The sequence below is a fragment of the Podospora pseudopauciseta genome (assembly GCF_035222475.1).
Source record: "Podospora pseudopauciseta strain CBS 411.78 chromosome 7 map unlocalized CBS411.78m_7, whole genome shotgun sequence".
Taxonomy (NCBI): domain Eukaryota; kingdom Fungi; phylum Ascomycota; class Sordariomycetes; order Sordariales; family Podosporaceae; genus Podospora; species Podospora pseudopauciseta.
In genome coordinates this window covers 2,817,698-2,835,986 of record NW_026946667.1, presented here as the reverse complement: position 1 = coordinate 2,835,986, position 18,289 = coordinate 2,817,698, and the positions used below count along the sequence as shown (strand labels likewise).

The window sequence follows — 18,289 nt, the reverse complement described above, 5'->3', positions numbered from 1 at the left end:
AAGCGGTACCTGCTGAAGCCGCGCAGTTCTCTGCTGGCGGCTATTGCTCCTGGACGGCACATATAGTGTATAGGGCGGCCTACCCACTGACTTGGCAACCACACCATGCGGCCATCAAGCCCGGGATATCATTTGCGTCTCGTATAAATTGCGACTTGCTTCACCCGGTGGAGAAGACTGGCTGGGACCACGACCACAAGACAGAAGCAGTGTCAAAGCGCAGGTTGGCAGCCTGTGGCTCTTGGACCCACAGAAACACCACGTCAGTCATCTCCAGATACTCTTAGGGATCTTGAATTTATCCGATAGTGATACATGAGGGAAGGGTCTGCAGTTCTGTAAGCGCCAAGAACTCGCGATACCGGTTGACCCCGTCTATGCACTGCGGCAAAACCAGACAACGACATACTTACCACTTGCAGAAATCGAGACAGCTCGCACCATGACCGATCAAGAGACGACTGCACACAGAATTTGAGGAGGTTGGAGGGCCCCATCAGCAGCGCGCTTTTTTGTCATTCTGTGGCAAGAGTGGAGTCGTGTTCTACCCCCAGACCCGGGCTATATCAGGCCGCTATATGAGGGTATATCAACAACCTTTAAGGCCGGAAAGAGACTAACGCCATGATCAAAGGAGAAGGCAAAAGGGTACCGAGCGGGGAAACGGCGACGGTGGGTCGCAGAAAGGGCATCCCAACCAAAGCTTATCGAGCTTTTCACAGGATGTGTATCACACCACCAGCCAGTCCGTTAACATTTTCCTCCTCGCCGCCCCTGAAGTATGGAGATAACATGGTGAGGGACTCCAGAGTCGGAACAACTTTACCCGTATACCATGTGTAAAAGACAGATCGATCCTCCCTACCAAGTTGCGACCCAACACCAAGAGAACTCGATACCTCATGTGATCCGGCCCGTGAAACGAGCAATCGCAAAGGGCGGTGAGGTAGGAGAGAGTGACTGCACACCAAGAACCCCCTCTCAGCGCCTCGTCTGCCTGTTTGAGAAGGAGACTTCGCAGATGAGCCTTCGTGTTCTGCGGCTATTGGACCACCCTGATTTCTAATGCCTTCGCTCTTGTAGCGGGGTTCCCATAGGAGCCCACCGGGGGAAAGGAAGGGCGGGAGGCCGACGAATGACGAGGGCAGAACACATGAGTAGGAGGTGATGAGAGGAAAATTTGTCTGCTAGTGTGAGACGACCACCCGCTTTGGTCAAGGTTCCAGGTTTTCTGGCCGGAGAAGACGGTACAAACGGTACATCCTTTACCAAAGACTCCACGGGTCTCCGCTCCTGGATTCTACCTGTGTAAGGGCAGTCAGTGCTTTTGACGAGTACGGTGCGGGTGGGCGATAGACACGCATGGTGTGGTGTACAGCTTTCATGGTTTCGTGGAGCTCATGGCGGCAATGCCCCCATCTCTTGCAACCTCACCCTTGCGTTCCAAGGGCTACTGTTTCATCAAGTCCAGAGCCCAGAACGGGCAGCAACCAAGAGTCTTGGTATCTGGCTTGTCTTCTTGACACGAAAACCTCCCGCTCTCCCATCTCATAGGATAGCATACTTGCCAGACATCAGTGTAACCAATCTTCCTGGAGATCTCGGTAAGCCATATAGGACGCCTCGGCGATATTGCCTAGGGGAGACCATTATGCATCGAGTACGTTTTGCTAAGTTGACACATTCTACGGCATGCTTTCAGCTGTGTACGGGTAACTGACGATCATGATTGGCTGTCTAGAACTATACCTTGTTTTGGACATTCTCATTTGTGCGCCTGTATAGGTAGATCCAGATTTGTTCCTTGCAGATATGCTTGTATAAGTGGTTTGATATTGGCTAGTCTCCAAAGCCTTGCGTTGCTCTGAACAGCAGTTTTCCAAATGTCAGATTACCAGCCACACTCTTGATATTGATGCTCGCGGACCGCCCACGATCCTTGAAAGCTTCTCTACTCCTCGTAGTTTCGCAATGGTCTAAAGACACGGTAGTGATGGTCGAGAAAGTTGGAAGTATAAAACGATATCCAGCTAAATGACCAACATAGGATGACTTGTCGTTGAGATTGACGTCGAGCCAGGATGTTGAACGTTGAAGTCTGCCCCCTCCCCTGAACCCTTGCCAAGGCTCCACTTTGGCCTCACAGGGCTGAGCTAAGCAAGATGCACGCAATTTAGGTCACATGATCGCGCGGTGTTTCGATGCGCGCGACTGAGTGGATTCAATGCGTCATTGCTCCCATGGCGACTTCTAGGCAGGAGGTCCGTCGTACAGTGAACGGCATCTTTTGAGCAACAACTTCCACCTAATTTTTTGTCGCAGTTAGAATGACAAGTACCATCCAGTCTCATTGCACTTGAAATCTTGTTTTCCTCCTTAGATTGCTTCAGAAACGCCATCATTCACTCCACCTCGAAGGTCTCGAAATTGGCTTTCCAGATCGCAAATTGCCATCCGCAATGCCGCCAAAATACAGCGTCATCATGAGCCCCCCAGAGGCAGAAAGCCCCGATGCGGCCGGTGATGCCTCACAAGAAATACCACAAACCGACAAACTGAATCCGCCATCGACCAAAGAATCCAACGCCGCCATCGAAAGCACAATGGAGAACCCCGTCCCCGACCTTGCCGCCCCAATTCTCGATGACGAAGCTTCCGCCCTTGCTCACCTTACCGAAAACGTCCGTGACCAAGACGAATTAGAACGCGACATTACCCTCCAAGCCAACGCGGCCCTTATCGAAGCCGAAGACACTCGCGACAGGAAGCGTATCGAGAAAGCCCAGATCCAAAAAGTGAGGCTGGAAAACCAGCGAAAGATCCAACAGGCCAAACTCACTTCTGGCCACCTCACGCCTGCCAACAGGCTTAGGATTCAGAAGGAAATCACCCGGCTGGACTCTGAGATTGAGATTTGTGAGCAGGATGTTAGGGACTTTGAGACCAGGATTGAGGCTAGACATCAGGAGGGAGCTGCAGAGACACAGTCCAAAGGGGCCGGAGCGGTGGGTGGAAGGCTTCCCAATGAGACGCAAAGAGAATATTTGATCAGGATTGGCAAAATCACCCCATTCGCGACGTTTGGTGGACCGAGACCGGATGGGGTGGAAGGAGAACTCGCTGATGCGATTATTGAAGCTGAACATGAGGCTGTTGCGGAGGAACTCGAGGAGCTGGTCGGGGATGGGCCGCGAAGTCATCAAAATCTAAGGAGGCCAGGGTTTGCAGAGGAGACCGAGAACAGCTCAACGGCCGAGTTGGAGTTTTCGCTACGGCCTAGAAAGAAGAGGAGAGTTGTGCAGGAGGTCGGAGGAGGATCCGATGACGAATTTGAGCCTGAAGAAGACGGTGCCATAGATGATGAAGAGGACGAGTCTTTGGAGGATGATTTCGACATGAGCGACACAACTCCAAAGGAAAAGAGGAAAAGGGGGAAGGGTGTCGCTACTGCGGCGGATGGCGTTGGTGAGGAAAAGGTCGATTTAAGCAACATTGACGACGGGAATGAAGCTGTGTATCAGGCCCGATTGGGAGATTGGGTCAAGCGAAGAAGTCGTGCAAGGCGAGCCCGCCAGCTCAGACTGGGTCAAGAGGTTGAGAGCGAGTGGGACGGCGAGGAAGAGTGGTTCAAGCCTTCTCCCGACGAACCTGACCATCAATTTGAGAATGGAATGAAGCTCCCGGGTGACATTTACCCTTCGCTTTTCGATTACCAAAAGACAGGTGTTCAATGGCTGGCTGAGTTGTATGCTCAGCAGGTGGGTGGCATCGTCGGCGATGAGATGGGACTCGGTAAAACGGTACAGCTGATCTCGTTCGTGGCGGCTTTACATTACAGCAAGATGTTGAACAAGCCAGTCATTGTAGTTGCACCGGCGACCGTTCTGCGGCAATGGGTCAACGAGTTTCATCGCTGGTGGCCACCTCTCCGCGTGTCGATTCTACACTCTTCAGGCAGTGGAATGTTCAACGTCCTTGATGAGGGCAAAAGGGAAGATGTGGAGGATAACTGGGATAAGAAAAGTCCCGCCAAATCCAGCACGGCAGCGAAGAAGATTGTAGACAAAGTGGTGAAACACGGGCATGTGCTGGTCACCACTTATGCCGGTCTCCAAACCTATGGCGATGTTTTGATCCCCGTGGAATGGGGTTATGCTGTTTTGGACGAGGGTCACAAGATTCGGAATCCCAACACTGCAATCACAATCTACTGCAAGGAGCTCCGAACACCAAACAGGATCATCTTATCCGGCACTCCAATGCAGAATAATCTCACAGAGCTCTGGTCACTCTTCGATTTCATTTTTCCTATGCGCCTCGGGACCCTGGTTTCGTTCCGGACTCAGTTCGAAGTCCCCATCAAACTCGGAGGTTACGCTAATGCGACCAATCTTCAGATCATGACAGCACAAAAATGCGCCGAGACACTCAAAGAGGCCATCAGCCCGTATCTCCTTCAACGTCTCAAGGTAGACGTTGCTGCGGATCTACCGAAAAAGAGCGAACAGGTTCTGTTTTGCAAGCTCTCCAAGCCCCAGCGGGAGGCCTACGAGCTCTTTCTCAAGTCGGACGAAATGGCATCGATCCTTGATAGGAGCCGTCAGTCACTTTATGGTATTGATATTCTTCGCAAGATCTGTAATCATCCAGATCTGCTGAATCCCCGACTCAAGAATGAGCCTGGATATCTCTGGGGGAGTGTTGAGAAGTCAGGCAAGATGGCAGTCGTCCAGTCTCTGCTACCGATGTGGAAACGACTCGGACACAAGACACTGTTATTCTCCCAGGGCACACAAATGCTAGACATCATTGAGGCTTTTGTTCAGCGGCTGGACGATGTGAGGTATCTGCGCATGGATGGCAAAACACCAATAAAGCAGCGCCAAACCCTCGTCGACCAGTTCAACAACGATCCAAGTCTTGACGTGTTCTTGCTAACAACCAAGGTCGGCGGACTAGGGGTGAACTTGACAGGTGCTAACCGAGTCATCATCTTTGATCCCGACTGGAATCCGTCTACGGACGTACAAGCACGGGAGAGAGCGTGGAGATTGGGTCAGAAGAGGGAGGTGACTATTTACCGCCTGATGACGGCTGGTACGATTGAGGAGAAGATCTATCATCGCCAGATTTTCAAGCAATTTCTGTCCAACAAGGTACTCAAAGACCCGAAACAACAGACCAACTTCAACCTCAACGATTTGCATGATCTTTTCAGTCTCAGCTCGTATGAAGACGGCATGACAGAGACGAGCCAGTTGTTCAAGGGAAGTGAGGCCAAGAACTTTATGAAATCCGGACCCAAGGAGCTTCTTATACCTGGGCAGGATAGGGTTCTGCTCGGCCCTTCTGCAAAGAAGGCAGCTGCTCGTGAAGTCGCCTCCGTTACGGTCAAGGCTGAGCCCCAGGATGACGGGGGAAACGACCTCCGCAATATTGAGGGGGTAGCTAGTCTGGAGACATTCAAAGCAGAACCCCACTCACCAGCCAATGAAGAGGATCGCCTGATGGAAGGACTTTTCGCGAGGTCGGTCCACAGTGCCTTGGAGCACGATAAGATTATGAACGGCAAAAAGACTGTGAGGGCGGACAAGAAGATGATTCAGCAGGAAGCCAACAGGATCGCCGCTCAAGCTGCTCTCAGTCTTCGACGCGCAGGCGAGCAAGCCCGCAACGTGCCTATTGGCACCGTGACATGGACAGGTGAAGTAGGAGAGGCTGGCCGACCAGTGCAACCACGTAGACGTATTGCGCCAGGTTCGGCCATCATCCGAAATGCTGGTGCGAGTGGGTCGAGACCAGGAACTCCCAATGCCCAACCAGCACCAGACAGGACGCTTCGAGCCAAGGACTTTGAAAAGATGATTCCTGCCTTCATCAAGCGCCATGGTGGTCAGGTCGTCTCTAAGCTTTTGGTGGATCATTTCAATCAGTATTGTACAGGTACTCGTCAGGCGGAAGAGTTCAAGATTGCGCTTGGGAAGGTGGCCCAGATGGAGAAGAAGGGAACCAGTATGCGAGCTACTTGGTCTCTCAAGCCCGATTTTCAGTGAACCTCAAAGAAGAGGAAGGCATTGAGTTATAGCATTCATGGCCAAATAATGGTTATCGCAGTTTCAGAGGTGATAATATTCACGGTTATGGGTATGATATGGTGGCGAATCTGGGTCGAGCAGGCGTTTAACACGGGCATCTGATATCAGGGTTTTAGCGATAGCGGCTGGGTTTCATGGAGTTACAAATGTAATATCATACACCTTTTGTCACAAGGCGTGAAAATACAATATGTGCCCCATATCAAGAGAAGTCGCTGAGCATGTCCAGTAATAGAGGTTTGTCATTGTAAGTCCAGAAGGGGATACCGCGCGGTGACCGGGGCTAATGTGAGGGGATTGGGATTGCTAATTGCTTACCAAATCACCAACACCCCCCCCCTATTGGTAACAATGATCTTTGAGGTCTCAAGTCCGAAAGAGCACGACCACAATCTGACTGAATCGTGGCTCATAACTGGACAATTACCAATTTATCTGAAGACACTGATTCCTTCTCGAGACCTTTGAGTCATTTGTGCAGAAAACAATTTCTCGGTGCGCTAGATGCCCGGATGAGAATAACTGTCATTGTGCTGAGCCGCAGGACAAGCAGGGTACTTTCCACAGCCTCACTTCGTTTTCAATCTCTGTTGCAGGTTCAGAGTCTGTAGAGCGTCTATTACTTATATCCAGTGCCTGGGCTAACATCATGCGCAGATCGAGCATCACATCAAACCACCAAGCTCAACAACCCGCCAACACACAGATTGCCCAACATGGCAGACACAGAGCAAGCAAAGGCTGCTGTGAATACAGATGAATCAACCACTCAGACTTCATCTCCCCAGCCAACCACTCCTACTGCCAATGACGATGCGTCGTCCACTGCAACAACTTCGTCACTGCCGCCACTGTCACCAACCGAGTTCAAAATCTACAACCGCTTAGCTGAACAAATGAAGTACTTTGTAAGTTTGTTCATATTTTGCCATACCCTTGTTTGTTTCACTCTATTCCCTCACATACTCATCTCTCATTTTCCCTTCTTACCTCTCCAGCACGACCACTTTGTAGGAATGTGGACAATCCTCTACACAGCCTGCGTCAACTCCCGCCGCCCCCAAAACATGTCCCTCAAGCAGTTCCTCGACGAGGGCCTCCGGCTGGTCCGGTACCTCGAGTCTCATCACTCCATCGAGGAGACCCACCTCTACCCCATCCTGGCCAAGAAGATGCCCCAGTTCAAGGCCGGCAAGAGCAACAAGCTGCTGAGGCAGCACAAGCTGATCCACGAGGGGATGGACCAGCTGCACGAGTACATCCTCATGTGCAAGAGCCGCGAGGTCGACTTGGAGCTGTCGGTCCTCAAGGAAAAGATGGACACCTGGGGGGAGGTGCTGATGAAGCATCTGGATGACGAGGTCAAGGAGCTGGAGGCGGAGACGATGAGGAAGTATTGGACGTTGGAGGAGATGAGGGCGATTCCTATCTGAAAGAATCTTTTTTTTTTTTTGTGTCAAAACGTTTCAGCAGAACATACACGCGGTAATATAAACCAAGACAGTAAACATATATCCATCTTATTTTCATCTTTCTTGCCCCCCAAGACCAAAACCTCGAGCTCAGGTCCGGAAGTCCAGGGAAAATAGATGATTCATGAACAAATCGAGAGAAAAATAAATAAAATAAAAACCAACCAAAATTGTGCAAATCAGGTATCCAACCACCCCTCCACCTTTCCTCTCAAGACAAACACAAAGAATAAATAACTCCCTTCTGAAAGCAAGGATTCCTGCTTCCCGCCAACCGAAAATACAGAATCTCGCTCGCGCTCGGACACATCACACACGCATACACATGTATCATCGTAACTAAAAAATATCCATCCAGCCAACCATCATTGCCCTTTCCAATCTTTCCGCCCCACTGACATTAGACATGTGTCCCTTCCCCCTTTTATTCAGACATATTCCAGAGATACACGAGAGAAGCGGTCACACGTTTTCCTCTTTGGCAGGCACATCACGGTTCCCTCGATCGCTTTATTATGGAACCCCCAAAATTTAGTAAGGGGGGTTGGGGCCGAGAGGGGGGTAATCCTCAGGGCGGCCCAGAGTCGAGGGGGCACCGCTGGGGCCGGGAGCGCGGCCCTCACCAAAGTGCTTCTTGCGGAGGGCCGCCAAGCGCTTCTTCTTGGTGATGGTGTTGATGTAGGTGCCGATGATGAAGGACACAAGGTTGAAGAAGGGCAACCATGTGTGCTCGGGCAGGAACTTCTGGGCAAAGGCCAGGCAAAGAGGCGAGGTGATCCAGCTCACCTTCATCACCTTCCAGAAACCAACCTTGACCGTGGCCTTTACTTGGTGGAAGTTCTTGGCACCCGCGATCAAGGCCATGGCGACGAGGTAGACGGTGTTTTGGATGGGGGCAATCTTGAAGAAACAACAGTGGTTAGCACATCATGGCCTGATTCAACATAGCCGTGACATAGGAGACCTACAATCAAATTGCTGACGAGAATCTGCAAGATCTTGGCACGCAGGCTGGTACGGCCGCTGAAGGTCTTCTGCAAGAGCCAGATCAAAAAGTGGCCGAGGGGAGCGCTGACAAGTGCGCCATAGGTGGCCATCTTGGGCACGCGGGATGTGAAGTAGTTGCCATGCTTGTTGCGGTCCTTAGCCAGCCACGATGCGATCAACTCCTGAGCGCCAGCGAGCGTGCCGGCCGTGAGCATCTTGGTCCGCAGAGGGTTGGTCTCTAGTTGGCGGAGGTAGGCAGCGAGGTAACCCTTTGTCCCGGCATTCTTTCTGCCGCCGGTGAGGGCAGTACCGACGACGGCCGAGATGGGATGTTTTCCAGTGGTGCCGGGAAGGTCGCCGTGGGCAGCCTCGGCGATGGCGGCGGCGGTGCTGCCCACGAAGCCAACATCCTTCTTGCTCAAGCTCTTGGCGGCATCGGTGATGGTCTGCTGAACGGTGTCCCGCTCAATCTTGATGGACGACATGGTCGGCGCGGTCAAATCGGCATCTAGCTATATGTATAACTCGTTCGGTGTCGCAGCGGCGGCGCACAGTTCGGTGTCGGCGGTCTGTCTACCTTGTGCCCAGGTCAACGCTTTGTTTACAACAGTGGAGAGAGTACGGGGGCAACAGGGCGGGTCTCGAATCCCGATGACGACGGCTGCAAGTCAAACGAAAACGGAGGCGCGTTGCAGCTGGAGGAGAAAGCCAATTGGGCTTGGAAATGACAAATGCCCTGGGGTGGGCAAAAAGAACAACTCACCAGTGTGATGCAGGAAAGGTACGGTGAAGAGGATCGAGGAGAGATGGCCGTCGTCGCGAAATCTCGGCTTGCACCAGCTCGGGAAACGGGGAGGCTGGTTTTTTGGATCGGATTGGGGCGCTGGGGGGGAGCAGATGAGCTCTCCCCCCATCGACGGGCGTCGCGACAGGGGCCCGCCCTTCGAGACAGGCGTGTGGGGACCTGAATGCAGACCACAGGGGACGCCGCTGATTGGTTGTTCTTCCCATGGCCCGAGGCTTTTGTTTTCCCCCACAGCTGCTGAGAGCAACAGCAACCACAGCACAACAGCACACGGCAAGGTCTGATCCCTGCCCTTTCATCCCTGTCGCTCTCACTGCTTCCTCCAGATCTCAGCTCGTCTGGGCCAGTCATCCAGACCACCAGCACCACGCCTTGACGCACAGGGTTTCGGGATGTCCAAAATGTCTGATTGGCTGTGACATGGCCATTTGGCACTGCTATCCGACGAAGAAGTCAGCAATGAACGGAAGCTGTGGGAAAGCTTCCTCGGTAGCTCCACTGCCAGCCTTAAATGGCGACAACACAGCCCCGGTTTTTCATGAGCCGCATGCCATCCATGTCTTGGACCTTTAACTTCACCTCCACCTCATCCACAATGGACATCTTCTCCTGCGTGTACAAGTATCTAGTGGTTTTCTAGAAGGCTTGTTCCATCACATCAATCTAGGTACTCTGCACATGTGTAGTCTGGCTCGGATAGGCATGAACGACACTCACTCCCCTCCACATCTCCACCTACACACCTCGTAGGTCAGAAAAGAGAAGACCCCGCCACAGACTCACAAAACCCTCAAGGTAGGCAGACCGAACGGATGAATTGTGTGTGGTTGTGGCCTTGAGCTGGTGATATCCCAGCCTTGCCCGCTGTTGTACAAAACGGATGGCAATGTTGAGGTCTGTTTCAAGGAGGCAACCGGGAGTTAAATACACTAGGACCATGTCAAGCAAAGCAGAAGAAAAGGAACTCATCGAAGGTAGGTGTTGTATTTCTCTGGTAATGATAGGTGTTTTATCTGAGTTCTGATGTCAAGCTTTGGTCGTGGGAAAGAGCGTTTGCCCATCTCCCCACCTTCCCGTTCACCTGGGTTTTGGTGGCTTTGGCTCTAGGCTTGAGGTGGAGAAGAAGGAAGGCGCGATGGATGGAAGCTTTGAATGGTTTTCCAGTTTGTGCTCTTGCCAATCCTGAAGGTAAGCAAACGCGATGAATATTACTGGCTAAGGGAGTGCTCGGCTTTCCAAGCCCATGCCTGCGACCTTCAGGTGAGTCTGCCTGGCTCCGGAATCTATGGCTGTCTCCGCCGAAATCGTCAGCGACTTGACTGCTCCGTCATAATCCATAATAATAAAAAAGCCGAGCAAGCTCGCTAGCGTTGTTTCTGTAATCCGGATGCCATCTTCAGGCCTCTTCCTTCATCGCTATTCGACAACATGAGCACCACACCCCCATCAAAGCCACCCCCGGGCTTCTCAGGCCCACCACAACAACAGCAGAGTCCACCTTATGGTGATAATGATGATGAGGGAAAGGGGAAGCAGAGAGTTTTGCCTCGTAACCTCGCGCTGTCAAACTACGATCCCCAGGCCGTGCCCGTACGTCCGCACGATATGAGCATCCCACTCTCAAGCCTCACAGCCTACCAGCTCAGACCTCCAGCTCGACTCTCCCGCGCCTGGAGGCCAAACTGCCACCATTCCGTCATGTCAACACTGTACCAGGTCAGCGAGCGATTCAAGTGCGATAACTGCAAGAGGTCTCACCCATTTGGGTGGCTATATCGCTGTGTCATGGACCGAGAACCTCTGATTATTGGGATAAAAGAACTCGGTTTCCAGGTATGTGCCTCTTCACTCAAACTCGCACACAGAATCATTTGTTAACATAAACCCCCCAAGATTGCCTTTGATCAACTGGGCCACAACTTTTCCCAGCAAATGACACTCGGCAAACACGGCGCAGACGCACGAAGCGAAAAGTACAGCTTCTTGGACGAAATAACACGGGAGCAACTCTGGAACTACACTCCAGAAGAGTTGAAGGAGATTCTCGCCCAACGCGACCACGTCCTGGACGTGATAACTAACGAGCGTCTTCGGGACCAGGACTTCAACAATCAGTACGGGTTCAAATACCCCGATGACGACCGTCCTTGGATGCCGGACCCCAAGTATGAGTGTCAGCACAAAGTCTGTCACAGATGCCACCCTATCGGTAGACAAAAGTCTTGGGTTAGTCTGGATGGTGTTCTGAACGGAGATATACCTCCCACTGTAGCCACTGGGTATTCGTTCAGCCAAGTGAAAATAAGGCCATGTGTCGATGTGGAGACTGTAAAGAACTTGGGATGTCGGCCTGTTCCACTGGTAAGTCCATTCTCTTTTTATCCCATGTACCCTGAGATTCCACTGACGTATTCCCATGAATCAGCCCCGTGACCACAAAGCCCATGCCCCTGTCGCTTCTTCTTCTTCTTCGGTCTCACCCAACGAGATCACTGATGACCACGTCATAACGGAATCGACAGGCATGGTTTACGATCAGGATACTGGGGATCCGATTGCCTCCATCTCGACTTTTGGCCATCCGGTACTAGCCTCGCCACCAACGACAGCCGAGCCAGTCTTCTCCGTCGACTTGGATGGCCTATGGACTCGTATCACGGCCCCGGGCTACACCACTTCCGTCAAGGATGACGAAACCGAATCCGAGACTGATCTGTCATCATCCTTTGAACACGCCGAGCACAACAAATCAGATGCGGAAGAGGCCAATGGGATGGACATCTTTGGATCTGAACCTTTGGAGGTTATCGAGGGGGTGGCCTTGACCGAGGAGGCTGTTGAGTTCGGGACTGCAGACATTGTTGTCTCAACGACAGCCAATGGCGTTGCAGATACTACAGGGCTGACAACCCCCACTCTGGGGGTACCCCGGGGTTTGAGCCCCAGTTCAGGAATGTCCAATGAGCAGTAATGGGGGAGGCATTCACAGCTGAATATCTTACGTTGTAGGAACAGAAGTAGTAGAGCGAGTGGAACAGCCAGTGGGCTGAACTAGCTGTGTTGCATGCATAAAGGTTATGTCATTTCTTTTTCTCAAATGGCAATTTGTTCACCCCTTGTCATGTTGGGTTATAGGGGCTGGATCTTTCAGCGTATGGGGGATACCCTTTCTACAGCGTTGTATTTCTCGCTTTGGGTGGCTATTTGCTATGAATGGTTAGGCAGAGCCCCTTGCTTGTTTTTAAGATGACAGACAACAATCGATAATGCAATATGCCACTTGCCATCCGGTGTCAAACATGCAATCCAAGAGACAACAATCGTACAAATAAATGTTATTCTTAAATTCAACACCGAGTTCAGTGTTGGGTTGTCCATCTGTTTTAAAAACATCAAATTACCAACCATGATATAAACCGTCATCAAGGTTCCCCATGCATAACGGCTCTCCTGAGAGGGCCTCTGGTCGATTTTGTTGTGTTTTATCCTGTCCCAATCATTTTCCATTCCTAGGACACCAACCAGAACCTGTACAAACCGCAGTAACCTAGACCTCGAAAGCCTGTGAGGTAGGTTGCTTTTGGACCCAAATGATGAGGCTTGGTCTGGTCGGGGTTGAAAGCGCCTGTGTCTGAGTCTTGTGTATGGCGAGATGGGGCGAATCCAGAGGCGTCTCTAGACAATGATGCCTGCAGTTTATCTTGAGGGCAACAAGACAGCATGATTTTGACAACGCCGAGCCGGTAGGGGGGAAATTTTCTCATCTACATCGGTTCAGCTCGTCAACAGTCATCATCACCACTCCCTCACCCCCCAAACCCACCACCGTCCTGCCCCTCCAGCATAAACCCAGGACTCCAGTAATCCCACTCACCCCCAGCCTGCTTATCAACCCACAGCATCCCCTCCCCGACCAAATCCTCCACCGCCGTCTTGGCCCTCGCCCTCGCCCACTTCAAATTCACCATCAACATCGAAACCGACACATACCCCAGCACCTGCACCGCCTCCAGCACAGCACTCTGATCCGTATTCAGCTCCTTCGGCACCGACCGAATATACGGCTTCGACCCCACCCTCACAATCGAGTACGCCGACCCCAACGGCTTGAGCGTCCCTACCGCCCGCAGTACATCATCCTCCGTCAACCCCCCCCCTTCCTTCTGCCCCGGACCGCCCATCTGCTTCTCCTGCCTCACCTGCAGCAGCTCCCTCACCTTCCTCACCTCAATCAACCCCCCGTTCTCCCCCCTCGTGTCAGAGCAAACCTCCACCACTTTCACCGCGAGCTCAAAGTAAAAGTCGTTCACCGTCCTCCCTAGCAGCTGGCCCCAGATGGAGCTCTCCCCTCCCTTTCCCCCGCTGCCTTCGTGGCTGGCCGAGGCAGCCAGAAAGTCCACCCCGATGGCGGTGCACATCCGGGCAAACTGGGCGCGGAAAGAGGGGTTGGAGCGGATTTCTTTGCCGTGTTGCTGTGCAAACTGCTGGAGGAGGGAGCGAAAGACGGAGAGCTGAGTTTCGAGGGCTTGGGCGTTGGTGGTGCGGAGAGTGGTGCCGTGGTTTGCGTACGAGGCCGAGGTGAGGCGGGAGCGATCAAAGGCGGCGAGGCCGACGCCTTTGCGTGACATGATTTCGTTGTTAGGCTTTCCTTGGACTAATGAGAGCAGGGTGTTTGGTGTTGGGGATTATGAGCAGGGTAAGTTGGTGAATGAGTGAGGTTGGTGACGAATGATGAATGAAAGCGGGTAGCTTCAAGGTGGGAGGCGGGGCGATGAGATAAGCAGCCACAGTTGGGGAACCTGGGGAAGTCCCACAGGGCCGTTCGCCCACAGCAACCACCGGAGACACCCCTGGCTTGGCAAATAAACAGTGATTCAGGGGCACCTGCCAGCCACAATAAGCTTGCCAAATACGCAAGCTTGGTTATGACAGGACTCAAGGCACCAGCCCAACTTTACCAACAGCTTTCAGGAATCATTTTTCTGCACAATGCACCCAAAGACCAATCCAAGCCCCCCCGAGAAGATAACCACCAAAGAGCTGGGCCTTCAATTGTCCCGCGTTCCAACACCACAGTAAAGCGCCAACACAGCTAGTCGTTAAAGCTGACCAGCCCGACTTCTCTTCCCTTCTCGTCCAACTCAACCATAACCGGCTGATCATCATCATCTTCGCTATTCCAGTTCTCGTCTTCCTTTGCATCCTCATCCTCGCTACTGCTGCTGTCCTCTCTGTTGGCACCAGAACCCTTTCCCCCAAGGTCCCAGCCCAAACCGAAGAAGCATTCCAACTCTTCAAACCTCTTCCTGGCCTCCGCAATCTTCCCACTCTGCCCTGGAATACGAATTATCGTGTCCTGCCCCTGAACACGAGTCTTCATGTCCTGTCTAAAGCTCTCCAGCGCCTTCTTCAACCGTTCCCTGCTTCCCCTCTTGACCTGATACAACACCCTATCCGGATTCGGACCAGCCTCAGTCTTGGACTTCTCCTTGCACCCCCCCAACACAGGCGTGTTGTCCCCCTCAAGACACACCTCTGTGAAGTACAATTGGGCATGCAGAATCGTAATCATGTCCCCCACAAACTTGGGTCGTGCCCAAACCAAATCCCAGGATTTCAACACCACTCTCAACACCAAGTCCCACCAGTGCTCAAGGCAGGCCAGGTTGCTGAGCAAGGTTCCGGTCAGAAAGGAGAATTGTATCTCGGAGAGTATCTCGTCCATTATTTCGTCGTGTGGTCTGCCAATTGATCTTCCGGACCCAGCTTCCCTCGGTATGTGGGAGAACGGGATAAAGTGAAACTGGCCGTCGTATTTTGCTTGCATTGCTGAACTACTTTCCAGTGGCAGCTCTGGCCTGCGATCAGTAGTCGAATCGACAAGAAATTCGTTGTTACGTGGCTCCAATTTGTTTCGAGGAATGGTGTCGGTAGTAATATCATCCGTCAGCATGGCCCAGAGGGACGCAGGATCTCGTGACCAAACCGGCTGCGAAGAGTCAGTGGGTGCAAACGAGTAATCAGCAACTACCGGTTCACCACCGGACCGGCCCTTGTTGTTAGTCAGCCCATCAAGGGTGTATGGTACGAGTTTCTCGAAATCCGCTCTGTCAACAGCATCCTTCTTCTCCTCAGGAGTCGGTTCGGCCAGCACCTCGTTGAACTTGTCCCACTTTATGATCCAAAAATTTCCTCGCCAATTTTTTGACACGAACCAGTACCCTGACCGGAAGGGAGCACCTGGTTGTTGCACCCAAAGAAAATGACGTCCTGGAGGGATTTTTTGAAACCCTTGGAAGCTGGTGGTGGTAGTCATGGTCATCAGGTCGAGCCCAACGGTGAAGTTGTCTGGTAGGTCTAGTATCCGTAATGCGTCCCTGATGCTCTCGTGCCATTCATCATTTTCATTTGACCGTACAGTGATATCCTGCTCGAGTCCATGGCCGGCATTTTGATCTCGTGTGCTTGGTTGTGTGATTTGTTCCATGATGTCAGAGGGTGTTGACTTGATAGTCGAGGATTTGGAAATAGGGTGTGTCGTTCCTGGCAGCCAAAAACAGGGGAATGCCTTGCAGAGAAGGGAGTATCTGATACCTTCGTTGCAAAAAAAAAGTTATTCCCTTTTTATTTTATGCGTGAGCGAGGGAGGGTCTTGAAATGGTGTGAATATAAGGTTTTAAGGTGAGCTGCTGGTGCCTCAACCTTTCCTGAAATCTGCCAACCGAAAAATGACTGGGCAGTCTCCACACACACACACACACACACACACCCCGCTGCAGATTGCTGCACTTTCAAGCTGATCACTGGCTGTCATCCGCAAACTGAAAGGCTGTCAAAATTTCAAGGTAGAGCTGCAAATAGTTTTCCGGGGTTGTTTTTGTCTTTGCGAATAGATAGTGACTCTAGCTGAGTTGTGTACATGGTGGTGGAACGGCCAAACTGAAGACAAGCTGCATGAATTGGCTGCGCTAGACTCGTCTTTTACTTGGCGCATTTGACTTCCTCTTTTTAGAACCCATGCACGTAATTGCTCTTATTATTCCTAGACCCGGGCATCGCGTGTGCAAAAGCAAGCCACCTCCGTCTGCAAAGTGGAGGTGGGTGCGGGGGAATGGGGCGGAGCCGCGGCGTCGGCACGGGACGGGATGATTACCCGCTGACCGTTGATCCGGGGGAGCGCACGGGGCGATCGTCAAAAAGTCAACCAGGGACAGGCCCGCTCGCCCGGGCTTGGGGGGGGAGGGGGGCGGACGAGGCTAAGCAAACAAGCGCGCACAGTGCAGCCCGTACGGAGCCGCGGCCTTTTAGTGCCAAACTTGGGTGACGGGCTCTTCACCTCAGCTTCCCTCTAAAACATGTCGTCCCGTCCCGGTTCCAGTGCGCCGGTATGACGGACCCTGCGGTAGTGTGCGGAACGGGCTGGGATGGCCAGATGGTAACGGAAAGGGAGCTAAACAAGTATTTTTTCCTTTTTCTCGCTAGGCTTTTTAGCCCTGTGCGACGCAACCATCACAAAACGTGGCAGGCCTGGGGCATGGATGGCACCAGAATGGAGCGAAGGAATGCTAAGGTAAAGAGACTGAACCGATGGAGTGCATATGCAACCAAGTCTTGGTGGTGGTAGGTTAAGGTAGGTACAGTACATTACATTACCTACTCCCTATCAACAGAGTAAGAGAGAGACGAGAAGACCCAGGTCAAACGTTGCCCAACTGCTCGTATTTTCCCACCTGCTGTGCGGTTGAGAAAACTCCTTGTCCTGTATCCCCAGCACAGTTATCTATCAACGAGCCCTGTGGTCTGGTTATCTGTCCCGTTGTATCAGTGTCAGGTCGTACGTAACTGCACAATGCACATCATCATCCATCCATACAGTATCACCCACTGCTTTCCCAACGGGCCACAACACTTGGCATGCTGCAGGGCACATGGAGGTTAGGTAGGCACTGCCCTCGAGCATTTTACGGGACAGCAAGGTAGCAACCGTCACACCGAGCCCACTGACTGCAACATGTAGTTGATTTAAACGAGAGTCATCGGGTCCCCTTTTTGTGATTATCCGTATCTGCAACCCGCCCCGGCTGCTCTCTCTCGGCTCCAGTCAATTGGGTTCCAACATGTCGGTCCTTTTCCCGGTCCCGGTCCCGGTCCTTGGCTGGCAGATTCCGACAATCCATGTCCGTCTTGCTTCCATGTTTCTTGCACTGTCACCCCATCCCGTCGTCATGTGCCGGGTGGGATATGTGCAGCAAGCATGTGTGCTGCTTCCTGCGCGTACAGTAGCATTCGCTTTTCTCGTCAGATCATCCCCGGCAGGCTGGCACTCGGGAAGAGCAAGAAGCTGCTTATTTCAACCTTTGCATAGCAAGTGAGTATAGCTCCCAGTCCCCCCCTTCTTTCTCTTCCGGTATCTCCTCCCCCCCTCCAACCCAGCCGGTCTCTTCTCAAGCAACCAAAGTATGACAAGTGTCACCCAAAAAGCAAGTCATCTGCATCGCATCTTCTTCTCGTCCTCGGCAACGTTCATGTAACCCACAGGCTTTGCTGCTGTACACCAACCTGGCGAAGAGAAAACCGTCGATCAGCAAACTTTTAGTTTTCGTTAAATTATTCCACCATCCATCCCTCCCCTTCCCGGCCCGCTCCCGAAAAACAACCTCCCGAACCGGCCCGATTAAACCCCCCAATGCCAAAGAAGAAAAAGAAGAAAAGAAAAGTGTGGTTACACAACGCTAGCTAAGCAACTGCGTCATCCCAACAGCAACCCCCTGTCGCAGTTCACTCAGTTTTGACAACCACTCCCCCCCTTCTTCCAGAAGAAGAACAGTCAAAATGACTGCAATGTATATATACATTTTCCACTGAGCTAACTAACCTGTATTCTCCGTAATGATTTAAAACGTCGGCAGCACACCTAACGTTATTACCCC

The 18,289-nt window shown here is 52.2% G+C and overlaps 6 protein-coding genes across 6 annotated transcripts; 3 read left to right on the top strand and 3 right to left on the bottom strand.

Annotated features, from left to right (window-relative positions):
• Window positions 1–2,459: 2,459 nt before the first annotated feature.
• rhp26 (DNA repair protein rhp26) lies at window positions 2,460–6,053 on the top strand (the record flags this gene model as incomplete). Its single annotated transcript, XM_062916137.1, has 1 exon — window positions 2,460–6,053. One exon carries the CDS (start codon window positions 2,460–2,462, stop codon window positions 6,051–6,053), a length of 3,594 nt encoding a protein of 1,197 aa, XP_062762158.1.
• Window positions 6,054–6,607: 554 nt separating this feature from the next.
• Window positions 6,608–7,528, top strand: QC763_711420 (uncharacterized protein; the record flags this gene model as incomplete). Its single annotated transcript, XM_062916136.1, has 3 exons — window positions 6,608–6,698; window positions 6,753–7,003; window positions 7,094–7,528. The coding sequence occupies 3 exons, from the start codon at window positions 6,608–6,610 to the stop codon at window positions 7,526–7,528; spliced, it is 777 nt and encodes a 258-aa protein (XP_062762157.1).
• Window positions 7,529–7,571: 43 nt separating this feature from the next.
• On the bottom strand, window positions 7,572–9,816 carry QC763_711410 (uncharacterized protein). Its single transcript, XM_062916135.1, has 3 exons — window positions 9,318–9,816; window positions 8,536–9,127; window positions 7,572–8,467 (listed from the first exon to the last, which is right to left on the bottom strand). The coding sequence occupies exons 2-3, from the start codon at window positions 9,037–9,039 to the stop codon at window positions 8,099–8,101; spliced, it is 873 nt and encodes a 290-aa protein (XP_062762156.1). The 5' UTR covers window positions 9,040–9,127; window positions 9,318–9,816; the 3' UTR covers window positions 7,572–8,098.
• A 74-nt stretch (window positions 9,817–9,890) lies between these two features.
• Window positions 9,891–12,639, top strand: QC763_711400 (uncharacterized protein). Its single transcript, XM_062916134.1, has 4 exons — window positions 9,891–10,333; window positions 10,408–11,192; window positions 11,253–11,720; window positions 11,785–12,639. The coding sequence occupies exons 2-4, from the start codon at window positions 10,788–10,790 to the stop codon at window positions 12,328–12,330; spliced, it is 1,419 nt and encodes a 472-aa protein (XP_062762155.1). The 5' UTR covers window positions 9,891–10,333; window positions 10,408–10,787; the 3' UTR covers window positions 12,331–12,639.
• A 526-nt stretch (window positions 12,640–13,165) lies between these two features.
• On the bottom strand, window positions 13,166–13,987 carry dot2 (ESCRT II complex subunit Dot2; the record flags this gene model as incomplete). Its single annotated transcript, XM_062916133.1, has 1 exon — window positions 13,166–13,987. The coding sequence occupies one exon, from the start codon at window positions 13,985–13,987 to the stop codon at window positions 13,166–13,168; it is 822 nt and encodes a 273-aa protein (XP_062762154.1).
• A 464-nt stretch (window positions 13,988–14,451) lies between these two features.
• Window positions 14,452–15,846, bottom strand: QC763_711380 (uncharacterized protein; the record flags this gene model as incomplete). The annotated part of the gene is made up of 1 exon (XM_062916132.1): window positions 14,452–15,846. The coding sequence occupies one exon, from the start codon at window positions 15,844–15,846 to the stop codon at window positions 14,452–14,454; it is 1,395 nt and encodes a 464-aa protein (XP_062762153.1).
• Window positions 15,847–18,289: the final 2,443 nt, after the last annotated feature.

What these genes read in the sequence shown, in the direction of transcription:
- QC763_711410 (XM_062916135.1), bottom strand. Translation starts at nt 9,039, where the DNA reads ATGTCGTCCATCAAGATTGAGCGGGACACCGTTCAGCAGACCATCACC. An exon ending in TTCTCGTCAGCAATTTGATT is followed by an intron (nt 8,468 to 8,535) that starts GTAGGTCTCCTA and finishes TGTTTCTTCAAG; the next exon opens with ATTGCCCCCATCCAAAACAC.
- QC763_711400 (XM_062916134.1), top strand. Translation starts at nt 10,788, where the DNA reads ATGAGCACCACACCCCCATCAAAGCCACCCCCGGGCTTCTCAGGCCCA. An exon ending in TAAAAGAACTCGGTTTCCAG is followed by an intron (nt 11,193 to 11,252) that starts GTATGTGCCTCT and finishes AAACCCCCCAAG; the next exon opens with ATTGCCTTTGATCAACTGGG. An exon ending in GATGTCGGCCTGTTCCACTG is followed by an intron (nt 11,721 to 11,784) that starts GTAAGTCCATTC and finishes CCCATGAATCAG; the next exon opens with CCCCGTGACCACAAAGCCCA.